This window comes from Netta rufina (assembly GCF_964035555.1).
Source record: "Netta rufina genome assembly, chromosome: 3".
NCBI lineage: Eukaryota > Metazoa > Chordata > Aves > Anseriformes > Anatidae > Netta > Netta rufina.
The window spans coordinates 81,319,458-81,338,224 of record NC_140125.1 but is presented as its reverse complement, the minus strand read 5'-3'; the positions used below and the strand labels follow the sequence as shown (position 1 = coordinate 81,338,224).

At 40.7% G+C, this 18,767-nt stretch overlaps 1 protein-coding gene across 1 annotated transcript in view; it reads left to right on the top strand.

Annotated features, from left to right (window-relative positions):
* Window positions 1-18,766, top strand: part of ECHDC1 (ethylmalonyl-CoA decarboxylase 1) — a 41,606-nt gene extending 22,840 nt beyond the window's left edge. Inside the window, exon 6 of the mRNA XM_084284824.1 lies at window positions 13,589-18,766. Within this exon, the coding sequence (XP_084140950.1) occupies window positions 13,589-13,994 (406 nt within the window). The 3' untranslated portion in view covers window positions 13,995-18,766. The remainder of the gene's footprint in view (window positions 1-13,588) is intronic.
* Window position 18,767: the final 1 nt, after the last annotated feature.

The following is an 18,767-nucleotide window of genomic DNA, read 5'->3' as shown; positions in this document are numbered from 1 at the left end:
GTATTTGAGTTGAATGTTTTCTGCATTTTTGTGAAACATGTAGGCGTGCTTCTTATTATTTTAAGGTGATGATGTGTTCCATCAAAGAGATGCTTCTGCTGTTTGTGTTTGTGATGACTTGTTTATATACTTTACAAGCGTGCACTTAGTGCATTAAATGTAACTTGGACAAAATGACAGGAGCAGAAGAAAGTACAACTGCTACATAGATGTAGGCCCACTATGACTGACTTCTCGCTTGTAGACAGTCAACAGTCATCCTTTTATTAGGCTACAGTTCATTTGTTGCTCCTTTAAAAAAAAAAAAGGCTTTAGAAATGTTAATATTCTACAGTAAGCTTTTCCAAGAATTGGTTTCAGAATGTCAGAGCACAACACGCTTGCTTCTTTGTAAATATTTCGCTGTATGCAAGAATTTCAGCTTTCATTTTTATCAGAAGGAGCCTTTAGGTATACAGGAGGTTGCCATTTGAAAAAAAAGAGGACCTCAGCACATAATAGCTCTTTTCTTTGTGCAGAGCATGATATGAATGTTACCGGATGGAATTCACATATCCACGAGTTCTTGCAAAGTTCGGGCCAACAAAGCACTTTCCATCAGAAGTGACTCCATAATGTCGCTGCACGTTGTTGGGAACAGAATCAGTAGCTATGTCTAAGAATGGTTTCTGGCAACTTCAGGTGCTTGCTGTATGCCACAAATCACTCGTTTAACTCTATTAACTTCCCCTCTCGTATATATGAGAGGGGGACATATATGTGTGTGTATCTACGCATAAAACCTCCTTGAAATCAGTTGGTAATTTTAGAATTTCATTGCAATCATGTATCACTTCTCATTTTAGATCCCTGGGAGCTTTGTTAGTACAATTTTCTGACGAATTTTCAGAGAGATGCATTATGGTTTTAAAAGTTTCACGTCGCCTGCCTCTAAGCAGACTAGTGTTGCTTTTTCTTTATTACCAGTTTTTATTGGCTTTTGAAATTCATGTGTTCACAGTCTTCCACACAAAGGGTTTTTTTTGCATACAGTCCACAGTTCAGATTTACTACTGTTTGGTATTACTGGAAATGTAAATAACAGCAACAAAACATGATTTTGAGTTGAAGTTTTTCTTTTTGAGGTTGTTTTTGTTGTTGTTATTTTAGGTAGGGATTTACTTCATCCCATTTTTTTTTTCCCGTTGGGAAAACAAATCATCTTATTGTGGAAGACTGAGTGTTTTGTCATCAGCATGTATCTACCTTTTTGACTACTACTACTATGCAACCTTATGTCCTTTCTGTTGAATAACCCTGTATGCAGCCGATTCTCTGCTGTGCAGTAATAATAGAGATAGCCCAGATAATGGAAAATCTAGATAAGACAGATTTTAGGGAATGCAGAGCTGGATCCGTGCTGACTCCTGCTGAGACACCAGGCTGTCGTTCCACTGTAGGGAAGCATTCGAGGTTCTCGGAGAATTAGTTTAGGAAGAGTAGGCATGCATGGAAATCAGCCGTTATGATTGCATCTGTGAAGTGACTCAGCCCCAGTTTAGATAAACTGCCTCCAGGTATTTGGGTTTGACACTCCATTGCTGATCTTCACTACAAAATATATATATCAGATAGCTCCACAAGTTGATTAAGTCCTTCTCAGACTTTACATTAAAGTCTGCTGATTCTGAGGTGGGGTTATACTGAGCTGTGATTTCATGGGGAGGGCAAACTGGCTGAACAGCTCACCTTGATGTTGGAAGAGGATGTTGCTGCTGCCATTCCTAACTCACTGCTTACTGGTTTGCAAAGCACCAGTGAAAATGCCGGTATGAGTCAATTATCAAACCTAAAAGCAACAGAAAGGTTGGACGTTTTTTGTTCCTCTAGTGAGTTAAGGTGATTTTTAGCAGGCTAGTAATGGCTAGAACCAACATATAGCAGGAATTCAGTGTTTGGGAGAGGATAACGAAGAACAGGAGGGGATGGGAATACAATCTTCTAGTAAGTAGTTAGTAAAAAAAAAAAATGAGTTGCTACTGTTGTAACTCAGCAGTCACAGTAAAAATAAATACAATTGTAAGTTCTTACATCAAATAAATTCCTATTTTACTTAAACTGTTGTATGTTTAAGAACTTCTGGTGTATCCATGGTCTGTTACTAGGTGTTATCCCCCAGTTCTCTTTTTATATATTGATGCATTCGTAAACAAAAAGCAAATATGTGGACTGAGGGAAAAACAGTGTTTTCAGTTACTATGAATTTATCTGTGATATATTGATGCATTCGTAAACAAAAAGCAAATATGTGGACTGAGGGAAAAACAGTGTTTTCAGTTACTATGAATTTATCTGTGTTAGAGAGAGAGAAAAGTCAGAAATGAAAGGATACCAGGGGAAATTATACTTCTGGTGCCAAGAGAAATGGTCACACGCTTAAGCATGTTTGTGCAGGTTTTCCAACAGCTTGCTGAAAATGTGCCTGTGCCTTGTCTGGCTAGTCTTGAACGTATCACCAGGTAGTGAGCTGAAACTGTCTGTAGTTACCCATCAATATAGATAATGAAAAATTAAAAAGGTGAAGAAACGAGTTACTGTTTGTAATGTAGAATTTTAACGTCAAATTCTCCATCCCAGTTAAGCCTTTTTTGAGATATGCCATTGTGATACCACTCCCCCACTCCAAAAAAAAAAAAAAAAAAAAAAAAGAGAGAGAGAGAGAGAGAGATGAGTTCTGAAATCATATAATCATATCCAGAAAACTCGAAACAGCCACTGCGATCATTTTAAAAAGGAAAAAAAAAATGGCATGGGTTCATTAACCTGGTATCCCGCTAAAATGGCAATGTCATAATTTCACCACCAGTGATTTCAAATGATCTTTCTGCTGTAGTCAGAAATCATTGTGTAGGATGTGCAAATTCAGCATCAGTAACACTGCACACAGAGATGGTTGAGTTTCAGCGTGTGTCTTGTTACCCTAGTTCTCGCAAAGGTTTGTTAGTGTGATGCTATGATATTTTTTAAATCCTTTCATGCCGTGGGTTGCAGAAATGTGATATCTCAAACACATCATGGAGTAATAGAGCAGGTTGGATCTTGCAACTCTTAGGGTTGATGTTAAGAAATGTTGTTACTTTCCAATCAGCTGAGATCAGTGGAGCAAAGTGATCTCTGCCTATTTGACATTTCAGATACCAATCTCTGAGCCATGTTTTTGGGAAAACTCCCCCTCCCTTTTCTGTGTCAGCAGTGGAGACAAGCAAAGAATATGACTGAAATGTTCTTGCTTTAAGAGGCTCTTGAATTGGGTCCAGGAGAATTTTGCTCTGCTTTCTGTGGTCTTGATAAACATATATGACAGAAATAAAGATTCGGGAAACAGGTTATTAACACAGGTATATATGCTGCAAGAACAGAATGTTACACACGAATGGTCATTTTTCATTGAAAAATCTGGAAAATATCACCATTTCTAATGGAAATTTTTGCTCAAGTCCAAAAGGCATATGTGTTGAAAACGTTTATTTGAACGAAATCCAAATGGCACCAGTTCCTTTTTGGGAAGGGAAGACTCATGTAACATTTTAGATTTTCAGCATGAGTAATTTTTGTGTGAGCCTTATTTTGGCTTTCGCTTGCTTGTGTGTTTAGACTTCAGCGGCTTGTAAAGCGTAGCCAAAACCTGCTTCGTGGGTAAGACCAAAGTGCTCTGTCAGGCTGGAAGCTGCTCTGACAATAATTGTGTGGTAGCAGAGGTTGCGGTGTGTCTGTGATTGGGGCCACTGGCACCTGGGGAACAGAAATAAAGTCATAGCTGGGAACTGGAGGTGTTAGTGAGAAGGGCATCGGGACTTGGCAAGGAAGGAAAAATGCAGTGGGCCTCCACAGGTTCCTGCACTACAGCTGCAGGGAGGGAAGCAGACCAGGCACCATGGAGCACCAGGGCCAGTTAGGCCAAATCATTTTCCTCCCTGTCATTTTTATTTATTTTTTTTATATGAAAAAACAAACAAACAAACAAACAGGATCATCTTACTTCCCTTAAGAGTGCTTGTGGAGTTCTAATCAGTCTTTTTTTGGGCACCTATTTCATGCCCCATGATCTGTCATCTAATACAATTTTTCATTCTTGCTACAGAAAAAAAAATCTTGCTATAATTTCCAGTATTCAGCTTCATTTATCCCTTTAAGAAGAAATGTAACTTTTTATAGCACACTTTTCTCTTTCTCTTTTCTGTGACGCTGCAGGCAAGGAAGTGTCAGCCTGAAATAAAGAATTTGATTTAAAAAAACCCTAATCCAGAACTGCTGGGCCTTCATCCTTAGCTGACTTTTGGGAGATCCTGGTACAGAAGGAGATTAGAAGAGCCAGCAGTATTATGTAGCCAGTGTTATTATGAGCATCATCACCTCAGGAGGCTTTCAGGGGCCATTCCTACCTTTTCTTGGTCGAGACTGTCCTGTACCTCTTGTGAGTTATTAGCAACAACTTCTTTCCCCCTGTGTATTTTTTTTTCTTCTTTTTCTTTCCATAACAGGCTTTCTGGCCCTATTTTAGCAGTTCTCCTCTGATTAGGGAGATGCTTGAGAAATAAACCTTCTTTAGTGCTCTGGTCATTCATATGTTCTGGACCACTTTTAGCCTGGTTCTTGCCAGGTTACGCAAAGTGTGTTCTGCTGCTTAAACGCACACCTTTTTGCTGCTGATAGAGCAGTTTCATACTTTTTCTGAGTGCAGGCATTGCTACTGAGGAGATGCTGGTTTTTCAGATTTCTGTAATCTGCTTGTTAGAATTTAAATCCTGTTATTCAGTGGATCTTTTTCTGGTAACAATATTATTTTGTGCTTCTTCCCTGGAGTGACTTCATTTGAAATTGGAAATCCTGCAGTCTCTTTGAGTTGACCCTGTGCCTTCTGGGAGCTCACCTTCCTTTAAATGCCTCAAAGTTTGGGCAGTAGAGAGACTAAATGCATGCTAAAATGGATTATCTTTGCTTCAGTGTCTCTGTATTCCATCTCTGCCTGAGTTTTTTGTTACCTCCAACTCTTCTTTCATTACTATGCCTCACCTTTCTTTGATCCACGACCCCACTTTTCAGGATTTTAGCATCTACCAAATGTTTTGTGCATTTAAATGAAAACATGACTCTGTTGTTCTTTTTTTTTTCCAGATTTTATTTGACTCTGGGTTGATGTTAGAAGGCATGATAGAGTCACGGTTATAAATGGTTATTTTAAGGTTTCCCCTCAAATGTGCATCCCATTGTTTAGGTCCATCTGCTCCCCTCTGGGAAGTGGACTTGGATTTCCCAGCCAACCCAGAACAATGTTAGCTCTTCCTCCAGAAAACGCATCTGTCATTAGGAGGCTCTTTCTCAGACCAGATTTTGACCCTAATTCTTAGGGTTCCAGATTTTCCAGGGAAATCTGACTGGGGAGCAGCAACAAAAGGTAAAGGCAATAGATGCTGGGGAGAAGTGAGATATTTTCTCCTAGGCTACTTTAAGTAAACCCTGGGGGAGGGGGTGGTGGTGTAATGAATGCACTGAGAGTGTTACAAAATAATTCGGTAACTATAAATAAAATCCCATATAATCTGCAACACGGTTTGAAAAGAGCTGAGAGAAAAGTGAGCTCTTGTGTTGGTGAGATTTCATAAGCTGGCATTGAGCCTACTCCTTTGACACTGAGTTTTAGGAGGTGCCTGGAACACTGTACTTGGGAGGCTAGGTGGGAAGTTTTAAATTTTGGTTCTTGGATATCATTTTAATTTATTTAAATCTCAAGTAGAGAGGGTAGGTCGGTTGTGTTTTGTTTGATTTTCTTTTAAAATCACTGAAAGGATTCGAGTGGGTTCACTTTCTAAAGGGCTTATTAAAATAGTGGCTGGACCTACTTCTTTCCACTGAAATCTTGTAATAAAGAGTACAGATTAAAGCTGATAAATGGGAGAGAGGATTAATGTGCACAGTCTTCTCTTACCCTAGTAAAATTTGGGATTGCAGAGCAGCTTTGTGCAATTGTATCTAACCTATGTTCAAGGGGCATAGTTTCCCCAAACTCTCTTAAACCATTTTCTCTTTATTTTTATGTTCTGTAGTGGTTACTGTTTAGGTATCTGTCAAGTGGATATTCATGACTGAAGGATTTTCAGAAAGAGTGAAGATTTGTCAGTTTGTTTTTATGATGTCAATCTGCATGGACTATCGTGGACAATTCCTTCGTTTTGTTGGTTTTATAGTATTTTCACTTTGGGAGTCTCACTTCACGTTGCCACAGCTCTGAAGCAGCAATTGCTGTGATGCCTCATTGCCTTAATCTTCCTCTGTGCTGGTCAGAAACACGACGCTCCTCTCCATGACAGAAAGTGTGGGAGAGGAGCAGGGGAAATTATAACTAACTCAGGATGAACCCACTTGTTAGTATTTTCATAGAATTATGGTGTTGTTTTTTTGTTTGTTTTTTTTTTTTTTGGTGATAGAAGATGTAGTAAAATAGCTGAATTTCAAAAAAAAATCTTCAGCTGATCTATCTAGATAATCACTTTACAGAGTGCCTGGGTAGTTATTTGATGGTATAGTGATAAAAGAGACACTGCATAGGCAGAGATGGATTAATTAGTCCCAGCTCGCTTTTTGGAGTAGACTGTCCTATTCTTGAGGGTCTAATTCTAACAGCATCTGTCACAAAAACTGAAGTAAGGACAAGAAACCGCTCATCAGCGGCTTTGCTGACTACCTAAATTATTTTAGTGTAGTACTGCATATTTCTTCCACAGAATGTTCTCCATGCAGTACCTTGCTGCTTCAAAATGCCTTTTTGATTGAAAAAATGACTGGTTAATTCATTTGTTGTCTTAAGGTGACTTTCTGCAATAACCATGGAAGAGGCTAAAACTATAAATATATATGTATATATACACACACATATATATATATTTATTATTATTAAAAATAAAACGCCATACACTCTGCAGTTAAATACTGATGAAAATATCCCTAGCCTTTCTGATGAGACTTACAACCCTAAGAATATTTTGAGAGACTAAATATTTATACAAGACAAGTTGTCACTTACAGAGCACACTGTTGTAATACAATTAAGTGTCAATATTTAGGTTTCCAGGTTAGGTCTCCATTGGTGTGATCCAGTTAAATTTAGACAGTGCTCTCATTTCAGGCTTTCCATGGCTTTGTGAAGATGTCAAGGCAGTGGTTCATATTCAGGGCTTGTTTTCAGGGCTATGTTCAGCAATCGCTATTGCTGTTACAAGATGCTGGAGAAGCTACAGATGAGTTTTACGGCAAATGACCACAGAGCACATTAAAGTCCTCGAGAATTTGAACTATTTTAGCACTAAGAAAGCCGTGCAGTTTCTTACATGCATAGACACCTGTATGTGCGTGGTGGGGAGGGCAGGGTTCAGATGCATCAAACGGGAAGGCACATGGTATCCAGTGCATCTTCATGACTTTAAGATTTGCAATGCAGATGTTGGAGGAGGACTGAGTGCTCGATATATGTTACGACTTGCAGGGCTGTCTCCCATGCCAAAGAAGAAGGGGAGAATGCATTACAGGAGCAACTCAGGGTAGGGTGCAGTGACGGCAGTGCTTGGTGCACTGGGACCTGGTTTTGGGGGCAGGGCAGGTGTTCCCAGTGTGTGCTGCAAGCACTGATCGTAGATTTATGTGCTCCTTTTGTAGCCATGGGAAGAGCTTCATCCTGCTGTTGGCGGAAGGCCCTTTTACACACTTGCAGCTCCTCAGGCACAGATCAACCTCGGTTTTCATGTGCCATTACGGATGGTATGGAAGATCCCAGCTGCTCGGGTCCTATAGCTTGTCCTTAGCTCTAGAGACCTATGGCAGTGCTTCTGCCTCCCATGAAAGACGCATGGTGGCTTCTTTCTTTCTTTTAAGGAAATGCTCTTGCATCCTGCCGCCCACTTTCACCTCATCTGAACAGTTAATGTTCTTAATTTGTTCACTTTAAAGCTATTTTCTTTGCAAAGCCAGAGATGTAGTATGCTGCCTAGAAGATATTATTTTATTTATGTGGTGTGCTGGACCGAGCTGAAATAAAGGGCTTCTGTTCACAAATCAGGGCTTTTGTTGTGCAGATAAAGGAACTGGTAGTTTATTTCTTACTCTGATGCTATAAATTCAACAGACACAAATCTCTTTTGCTTTGTTTTCGCTTACGGTTACAAATAACACCTTAGCTGAGTAAAATCACCCTGTCTATTGCTTGTGTTCAGCAGCACTTTGAGTAGCACTCTTTTTTAATTAATTTATTTTTTTTGTGGTGGGTTTTGCATGCATCAGCAAGTGGAGAGGGAAAGTTGGATCATGGATATTACTTGTGTAACTCTGCCTGTTGCCTGAGTCACCAGTCACTTGCTGCAAGGACCCACCACCAGTATGGGGATCTCCTGTGCCACTTGAGGTGACGAAGAAGTATTAGGAAGGTAGAGTGAGAGGATGGGTGCAACGTGCAGATGAAGCGGTGGGGCAGGGATTGTATTTTGAGTGTTGAGAAGCTGCAGTAGGACAGGGAAGAAGTAGACAATAGACACGGGATTTCTTACTTAATGTGGATTTGAGACCTGCTGCAATTGCTGGTTGTCCTGGTAGTTTCCAAGCACAGTTGGAAAATCCTAAACTAGTTACATGCGACCTTTTGTCACTTGCAAGCAAGGTCATCAAAGTTTCATGCCCACCTGGCAAAACGACTTCCATTTGCGTGATTAACACCAGCCACAGGTAATGTAAGGTATGACCTCTAACGAAGTCTGTAACTTCCACTCCCCAGCAGTGCTTATTTTAAAAAGCTGTTTTAGCCACCTGTCAGCATGGCACGGCTGTTGCTTAATTTAACAAGAGTTAATTAAGCTGATGGCATATTGATGAGCGTATTAGGAAAATGTAGACATTGGAAAAGTTTGCAACTGAATTGTACATCAACTTGGTTCTTCTGTTTGCTGGTTAAAAGAAATGTGTGGCCCTTGATTACCTTCTTTCTATTACCATTTTCTTGGTAATTTTATTCTTTCTTTAATATCTCTCTTTTGCTATGCTAAAAGTACATGCGTGTGTGGTTTGGATGGTTGGTTGAAAGCCTTAGATATCAATATTATATTCTGCTGGTCTCACTGAGTGATTGACAGTCAGCCAAAATACATGTGTGGCTGTCCATGACTGCTGCTTTTTGTGTGTCTCGGTGTCTAGCATCTACCTTTTGCAAAAATGTCCAATTGTATTTGAATGCCTAATTCTATTATATGCTGTTATATTGTATATTTCTCTTTCTGTACAGTGTGCTAAATGTATGGATGCCTTTTAATTGCATCCTAAGGTCTTTGACGCTGCTTTTTTTGTGTGTGTGTTGGTTATAGATTTACCAAATTTTACAGAGTTATTACATAAAGTTGCCAAAATGTATAGAGGAAGGTGGTAGATTTAATGAAAGAACTTACATGACCCAAAGGCATATGCTTTGCCCATTGCTTGTGTTGGCTGTTGGTTCGAGAGCAAGCAGTGGGAGGCTGCAGGAGGCCAACGTATCTGTGAGAGAGATGAAAGTCATCTCCTGCAGCTCTGGCTGCCTGCTCCAGAATAACCATAGCTGAGAACCAGGTGCTGCAGCACTGTGTGATACTGGCTGCGTCCCTCCGTGATGTGTCCGTGTCATGCCAGATCACAGAAGAAGACTGGAGGTAAGGAGCTGTGTCCTTACGTGACACTGGGAGCCAAACAGGGATGGGAATGAAATCCAGGTTGTTGACAACACATCTAATATTGTAGGCATCCTTCTTTGCATCGTGGCTTTTAGAAGCATAGTGGTAAGAGCTTTTAAAAGGCATAAAATAGAAGATGGCATTTGTCACTAATGCCCTTGCCTTGTCAGAATTTAATTCAGACCCAAGAAGTCTAGGAAATGAGGAAGCAAGGGCCAGCACAGACCTTACTATCATCTTTGTTTTGCCCAAGGGACTGATTATACCTGTTGGAACAGGTCAGTAACACGAGTGCTATAAAAAGCAGATTCAAAAAACTGAGAAAGTACACTTTTGTTTGCATTATCTTTTCAGCCTTCATTGTGTGTGCCCTGGCTTCAAGTAGCTGGAAGGTACTTTTAGCACAGGAAAGCACTGCCACTTGCTCACAAGGAGTGCTGCCTTTGAGGGAGCTGGCAGGCCCCTTTAAATATGGGGTTTGTTAGGTTGTGCTGTTAATGGCAAGCGAGGTGTTTTTTCAGATGCATTGTCAGGGAGGTGATGTGACAGTCAGCAGTTCGTGGGCGCAAGGAAATGTCAGAGCAAAGGAATCCTCCATCAAAGGTGAAGGGTTTGTAACATTTACTGAATCTGAGAACATTTTAAAATATACAGCAGGAACATTTGCTGTAGTTCTTGTTTGCTTCAGATGACTAACCCAAAATTGGATGCTTCCCATGGTAGCTGTGCTTTCTTCCTAGGGGTGCTGCAGTGTTTGTAACATGGAATTATAACGTTCTCGCAGAAGGCTTCTGCTGCACTTCGGTGCTTATGTTACCTTAAGCTTTCTTCTCCATTTTAAGACGTGAGGATTTCACTGCCCTTCACATTTCTGAAGGCTGTTTCTCTGCTTGTAAGGTCTTCAGTTACACTGTGTGTGAATTAGGTTTGATAAACATTTCTTTCAGCAGTGTCATGCAACAGATTTTTGTGTTTTGTTTTTTTTCTTAGTCCAGGGAGGGCGTGTGTCCAGGAGCCCTGTGATACGACCTTCCCCTGGGTTATAGGAGACCCAGATTTTAATTCTCTTGACCTGGAAGACAAGTACAGGCACACTGCGTCAAATCAGAGCCTCGTTTTGTATTCATCTACTCTCCTGTCTCAGACAAGGCCAGTACTAGCTGAATAACCTACGAGCAGCTCAAGAATAGAATGGTGCTTCTGTCTTTTCAGCTTTATAATTTCTACATCTTTGTACTTAGCAGTGTTTGATGTACTTTTCTTACATACATTTATCTAATAGTAGATCAGATTCGTCATGTCTCAGAAGATAGACTCAGCCCCTTTCACAGAATAAAAAAGGGGAAATATTTATGCAGGGCTGCAGCTGGTGATGTCCTGAGGCTGGTCCCAGGCGAGCTGAGCAGCAGCATTTAAGGCCTCCTGGAATGAGCTCAGGTCTCCTTTGCTTCCCTGGGCATAGGGACTGCAAGGGGGCAACGTAACTGATGGAGAGCATGATGGGTAGTTTCTGTAGGGAGTGGAATAACTAAGGAGAGGATTTGTAGCTGAAAAGCCTGAAAAAAACACGGATATATTTCTGGAGTTTGAAGACAGCCAGGGACTACTTTAGCATCTTCTGCTGACCGCCACTTATTCTCTGAGGAGCTTGTTGAACGGTGCATTTTAGGGAGAGGGGAATTCCCATGAGATCCTGGAAGCTGCAGCCTGACAAGGCTCTCTGTGGATTTCGCTGTCAACCATTTGTTTTCCTTTCTGCATCTTTGGTTCCATTTTCGCTGAAGTGATGCCTGAGCAGGGTAACATATCATTTTCTATACAGAAAATTATTTTAGCCTTTTTCTTGTTGGTACTGAGGGATTGGTTGTTTTTGTAATGTAAAATTTGACTTCACATGTGCACTTCCAACTACGTTGAGAGAGCTTCCCAGATGAATCCATGCATTTTCCACTGAAAAGGTTGTCTGTAAGGCCCGTACACAAGTGCCTGGGACAATCTGGGAAATCAATTTGTTGTACTCAACAAATACAACACTGTCTTACTGATCTATTGCGGCTGTGTTACGAGACTGCCTACAGATTGTCTAGCATCACGTGACTAGATGCATATGACCACTCTTTTTTTAATGCTTTAAGTTGCTCAGCACAGCTAGAATTAAATCCTAAATAATATTTTCATTCCTGTTTTCCCAGTGGGACATTGGGTGTCAGCAAAAGTAAGCTGAGCCAATAAAGGAATTTTGGAATACTTGCCAAACCTTCCTTTTGAAGAGAAGGGACCTGAACTCCCTGGCATTTGCTGCATTTGGGAAGCACTTGGCTCATGTTAGCTAAAAACCTTTCCTCCCCTGCAATGCTCTGTTCTCTTCCTTTTGTCACATTACCTTCCTCCGCTATCTCTACAAAATGGCTTTCATGCAATCTGGCGTGTCAGCTGTTGCCTTTGTGCATTGTGTTGGGACTGGGATAAAGTGTAAGCTCTTCAGCCCTGGCGCTTTATATTACATCATGAATGCTGATAATGCTCTGGTTAAGAAAAAAAAAAAAAACAAAAAAACAAAAACACCTTACAATTAACAATAACTGAGCAGATTGGGGAACTGTGAGCTCCCGGTAGTAGTTGCATTTTTAAAGGTTTTCTTTTTCTTCCCTTTTTAAAGCTGCTCACCTTGGTATTTTTATTACGGAAAACTGTGTTGTTAGGAAACAGACTTGAGTGTGTATCCCAGTATTACACGATCTATCTTCAGAAAGCCAATTAGTGCTTGGGAGGAAGCTAATCTACTTCACAAGTGTAATTTCCATCCCTTGTCTTGGAGGCGGCAGCGGCTAACCACACCACAGAACATCTTGAGAAAGAGCAAGTACTGGTCTGCTTCTATGCATCTGCTCTGTGTGTTTCTATTTTGAGAGGCTTTTTCCACTAACCTAATGTGCCAGTGTGAACACTGAGGAGAGAGTACAGCCCGCTGCAGCAGAGCAGAGCTCCTCCAGGGAGACAGCTTAATCAACCCTAAGGTGAGGTCTTCAACAGGGGAGGTGACAGACTGCAGAAATGAAGCAAAGATGTGAAATCTTTGAAAACAGGAAAGCGGCTGTCTTCTGGAGAGGAGCAATTGTGTTACACAGTGTAAGGCATAGATAGAAAGCAATTCTGTTACATGCTGGGAGTCATAAATAGAAGATCCATCCTGACATCCCATACTGTAGTGAGTAGTTAGAAAATCAAGCTCAGGCAGACCCTCTACAATAGAGCAACAGCAACAACAAAACTATAATCAAGCACAACAGTGTTGACAGAACTCCCCTAGTGCATATCAGTACTAAAATGAGCATGATGCATCCCCTCAAGAAATGAGCTTTGTGCGGTAGTTTAGCCAAAACTCTGTTGCTTTAGGCATGAATTAGAGGGACAGTGCTAGTACTGTAAGTGTAATGCACTCTCTCATCTCTGCAATTCTGCTTTCAAACACTTTTTCGAACAGACTACGGGGATTGGTGTGGGCACTAAGCACCTTTACTTGTGGCAGTCTACAGGTCTCATTTTGAGAAGGGCCGAGAGCTGCAGCTGAAGTCACTGGGTGATGTAAAAAATAAGGTATTACAGCTCTGGCTCTAATTATCATGCTGCCAGGTTGCATTTAAAGGTTGGACGTGGCACTTAGGGCCATGGTTCAGTGGGTGATGGTGGTGGTAGGGGGATGGTTGGACCAGATGATCTTGGAGGTCTTTTCCAACCCTAATGATTCTGTGATTATCCTTTGGAAGCAGCGGGGAGGAGGAAATGGAGAAGTGAACGCCGGAGAGCTGAAAGCTAAAGTCAGTGCAGAGACTGACCTCTGAATGTGTTTGTTTTTCCATTGACAGGTTGATGACGCCTGGCAGCGAAATTCGATTCGTCCATAAGCACATGGGGCTGGTTCCCGGCTGGGGAGGAGGCGCCAGGCTGGTGCGCATCGTCGGCAGCGGGGCTGCCCTCCGGCTGCTGAGCGGGGCCCTCAAGGTGGACCCCGAAAGAGCGCTGCACCTTGGGCTTTCGGAGGAGACCTTGCTGTCCCTGGAGGAAAGCGGATCCCTAGAAGAAGCTCGAGCCTGGCTGAGTCAGTACACGGAGGGTCCAGCTAGTGTGATTCGGGCTGCGAAACAGGTGGTCACAGCAGGAAGAGAGCTACCTCTGGAAGATGCCTTAAGGACAGAGAAGGACATTTTTGGAACTGTGTGGGGTGGGCCTGCCAATTTGCAGGCGCTGGTTAGAAGGCCAAAACACAAATGATGGGCAATGCGCAAGGAATGTTCTTGATATTTTGCAAAGCTTTCACTGAAACTGGTGTTAAAACTGAATCATTTAATGCCAGTTTAAATGAACAAGTTCTTAACATTCCTGTCATTTGTGTCTGGCAGACATATTTGGTGTGCAACCACAGAGGAATTGCCAGAAAATTTACTGTTCTAATCACCCACTGAATGGAGATTAGTGAAATTAGTATGTAAAGGTAAATACCGTGCTGAGAGTAGAACTATAATTCTTTTGGAATGAGGTTGAAGATTATTTTCTTTGGAGTTAATTTTGTTTTTCTAACTGGTATGGAAATGAGAGATGAGAGGTTTATTTATTTACAGAGCAGGTGCACCTAAAGCTGGAAAACCTGAGTGCCCAAACATGTTGCCAGTGTCTTAAAGCAACTTTAAAGGGATGGTAACTACTGAGATGATATTTTTTTCTTTTTTCATCTTCAGTCAGTTCTGGGTATAATTGCTAAGAAAGTGATATGTCATTTTTAATGGCAATTGTTTTATAGAAGCAGCTCTAGCTCATTGAAGAGCTTGTAGCCCTTGTTCACTGACATGGATCCAAATCTTTAAGTGCATTTAGGTGTCTACTGACTGCTTTGGGAACAGCGATCTTACATACGCATCTGCACATTCCCACAGCCTGGATCTGATACGGAGCACGTGCAAAGCTGCTGACCTGATTATTCACTTAAAATCTAGTTGAAATCTTAGAAAGCCATGATGCGTAATGCTCCCAGATGGTATTTTGTTGACTGGATGGTCTCAGTACTTCAGTGTTCTGGAAGGATTTTTCTTCCGTTTAAAGTACTTTTACTTGCAGGGCATATTTGGGCTGTGAAAGACCAGACAACTTGGAACTCGATATCCATGCCAGTGACTGTGTGAATAACCAGATAACTCAGTGGGGAGAGTTTTTGCTTTAGAAATTAGAAACTGAGACTGAGTCCCTGCTTTGGGAGATGATTCTTGGTTTAAAATTAAATATCTTTGGTAGCAAAAATGTACAGACATACACATGACTGAGAGTTTCCTGTATTGTTGATTAGAAGGAACTTGTCTCTAAATTAAGCAGGGTCGATACCTGAACCTGGGACCCATGTCCCCCCTGCAAGGGAGCATGTTAAGGAGGAAACTCTGGGATGTTTTGCATTGATGTGCATTCTTGCTGTGACCAGGCATAACTAACAGGTATGTGGTACAAGCTCCCTTAGGAAAATGAGGTGATTCCTTGCAGGGAAATCCATGTTACGGTATCTACAGTGTGGCAGAATTACTGAGTTTGAGACAGTGAGGATCTCGGGGCAGATTAATGATGGGAATTAGGCTTGGATTGCCTGCTAAGATTCTAAAGCGTTTGAGCATATGCTATGCTCCGCTGGGTATTTTACTATATGGCTTTAGCAGTGGGGAGCGTGTATAGCCTGAAGCAATGCTGAAGGAAGGGATGTGTTCTGAGCTGGCTCCTCAAAAAAGATAAGCAACTTATCCTGTCCTGTTGATCCTTCCTTTCTGCCATTGCACCTGAAACTGTTGAAAGATTTCAAACCTTTCTTCCCCAACGATAACATTCAATGTTTACTTCCAAGTTAGATAGGAATGGGAACAGGGGAGAGGGTAGTGGTCTGTTTGGTGCTCCACCCTTTTTATCTAACAGCTCACTGTTAGTCCAGTGCTGCTGGATTCTCTCCTGGATTTCAAACCCATGACTTAGGAGGTAAGGTTGTTTTAATATAGTAAGGCAAAACTTAACTATTTAGTAATGAAGCTGATGTGCTTTTCATGAAGCTCATCAAGATTCCTGAGGGATTCCAGACTGCCAACATCACTGAACTTTCAGAGCGTGTTTCACTCCATGCTCACCCAATTCCTGTTCAACTTTTTGAAGCAATAGCACATCATTTTGTTATTAGTCAAAAAAAAAAAAAAAAGTACTTTCAATGGCAGATAGATAGTTAGGTCTTTTATAGCAACAAGAATAAATTTGCCATTACTAACATTGTGATTGTTTTTTAAAATGGTGTGAATATTACTTAGAACCTGAACAAGACCCTTGAATATTTTTATTTTTTGGGTGTCAGGCTATAAGGTCCAATAGCATATTCTGCGAACTGCGTGATATAAATTTGAAAGGGAGGAAACTGTAGCAGAAAAGCAGCCTGTTTTACTTGCGCATTTTGAACTAGACATATGCTGACAGTAAGCGTAACTTAGTATGTGTATCTACTGGGGACCTTTTTCCAGTTCAATCTGTAGGCAATGAGTTTACTTCTCATTTCAGCAAGTGCATTTCTCCAGCTATCCTCTCTGATTTGTATCAAAGTCAGTGTTTGCTTCTAATAACAGCACAAATAATTAACTGGTGCTAGAAATGGCTAAGACGCTTTCAGAAAAGGTTACAGAAACTCATTTTGTCCTCTGATCTGTTGGAATCGCAAACATACCAAATGCTGCTATAGGAGATTCTCAAGGTAATTATAGGTGTTTGTTTTGATCAAGGATTTTTGTGCTCAGCCTAATACTGTATTCTATTATTATTTTTTTTCTGTCTTAAAAGCAAGTGTAGCCCTTGTTATGAAAACCAGTCTAACTAAATTACCATGAGTGGTATTACAAGGGCTCCAGAGATAAAATGGAGTCCCATTTTAGCAATTGCAAACCTAACTGCCCAGTTTCATACATCACTGTATTATCATCTTACAGTGACAAATACCTGTAACCAGTGGCTAATAGACATTTAGGCATTTATTTTATATATGTATATATATATATATACATATATAAATTAAATAAATGTATATATATATATACATATATATATTACAATTTATTAAATACTACAAGCTTCACTCTTTTGTTCCCCTTAAGAAATGACCTAAAACCAAACAAGCGCTAAATGCACAGAATGAATTAGAAATCCATGTTCAAAATTGATCCTCCCAGCCTCCTAATTAAATGGAGCGCTAGCTTTTCTATTTCCTAGGGGCTAGTTTGCCAGCTCCCTCCTCAGCAAACGAGGTTTCACATTACGTTGTGAAATGCCCGTCTTGTTCCTTGCCTCTGTGTATTGGGACACCCCGAGTACTTAATGGGGGTGTGGATTGTGAGCTAAGCGTTCAATCGCCTGATACGGTCACGCTGGGGATCACTTTTAGCAATACTGATACTTTCCCGTATTTTTGCCGCAGGAATATACTTACCAAATGGGCAACCGAGGTGTTCTTCCTGAATGCGTGGTTTGCTGGGTGTTTTTTACTGTGCTGGAGGAGTTCTGTATCTGTAGCTATCTGTTCTGGAACGGAAGAGATGCAGTACAGATTTTATAGTATTTTAATATCCTCTTTCCTCTCCACTCTGCGTTTCTATAGTTATTTTCTACAAGTTGAAAGATCGCGTAATGCATAGAGTTACAGAAAAAGGTATAATGCAGTGTGGCTGTAGCTTGGCTAAAATAGAGAACAAATATCCTACTGATGGTAATGATTTAAATGTGAGACGGGAATTACTGGTTACTGTGTCTTCCTAGCTTGATCTGGGGTGTGTATTTGCCACTCTGATGATTAGCTGTTAAGCACTTACCAGCCTTACTTTAACTAATTTCAGTAATTCACAGCTGCGGTCAGCCAGCAGGAGCCAAAGGCAGCATCATGGGTGTTCGGAGGTTTGCCTCTACTTTGGTCAAGAACCCCCATGGATAACCACTAATAAAATTCACTGTATGTTATTTGTGCTGAAAGTCCTCAAACTGAGCATATATAGCAACTCTTGTATTTTGCATCTTGCTGTAACAGTGCATAACCTTGTGTTAAGTGAAATGCACGCGATTATCAGAAGCATTCTTACTGTGTGTTTTTACAGCACAGTTAGATTTTGATTAGAGCCATTGCATGTTAACTAGAAAGAAAAAAGGCAGGTGACAACTAACAAATGGAAGAAAAGACGATCTAAGTTCTTTCCTTCCAATCACAGTACTGGCTCATTTCCTTTTGGAACTATTAAGTCGTAAGAAAGTAATGCTCCTTATTCCATCTAAGCCTCCTGTGTCAATTCCTTTGTTCCCTGGACTCACTGTCTCACCTTGCGGGCAAAAATAAACCCCAGAAACTGGAAGACTTGCACAGCTTTATCCATGAATACACATTTATTTCAGCCATTGTTATAGTAAGGAAAACATCTTAGAAGCTTAAGACTACCATTTTTAGCACCTTTTCTATCACAATTTGAAATAATTACATTTCAGCTATTGGCCTTTCTATTCTGGGATATATGCACTACGAATTGGAGTTTAATTACCTTTGTTTCAAAGATTAAGCCAAATCAACAGATGACCAATCACCATTTTTCAGAATGAGAAATAACTGCCATAGGAAAAAAAAAAAAGACATTGTACTCTTGACGTTTGTAGAAACTGGGAGATGCAGTATCCAGGATATGTATTTCTAATATAAGCCCACAATTATCTTTTCTGTGCTGCTAGTTTTGCTATGGAGAAAAGATGAATAGCAATGTATTCCTTAACATGCGTTCTTTACCTTGAGGTCGGGTTTGATTATTCATGCTCTTTTATTTCAATGTTTCTGCTGTTAATAAATAAGACTGTGATAGTTTTGTCTACCATAACAGTGAAGTGAGTTGATCAGCTCTTCAGCTGAGGAGCGTTAAGCCTGTGTAAACATTAAGCCTGTAACTTGGGATTTTCCTTTAGAAAGGCACACTCCTACAGTGTTGTTTGAGATACAGTCAGTCAGGGATGTTA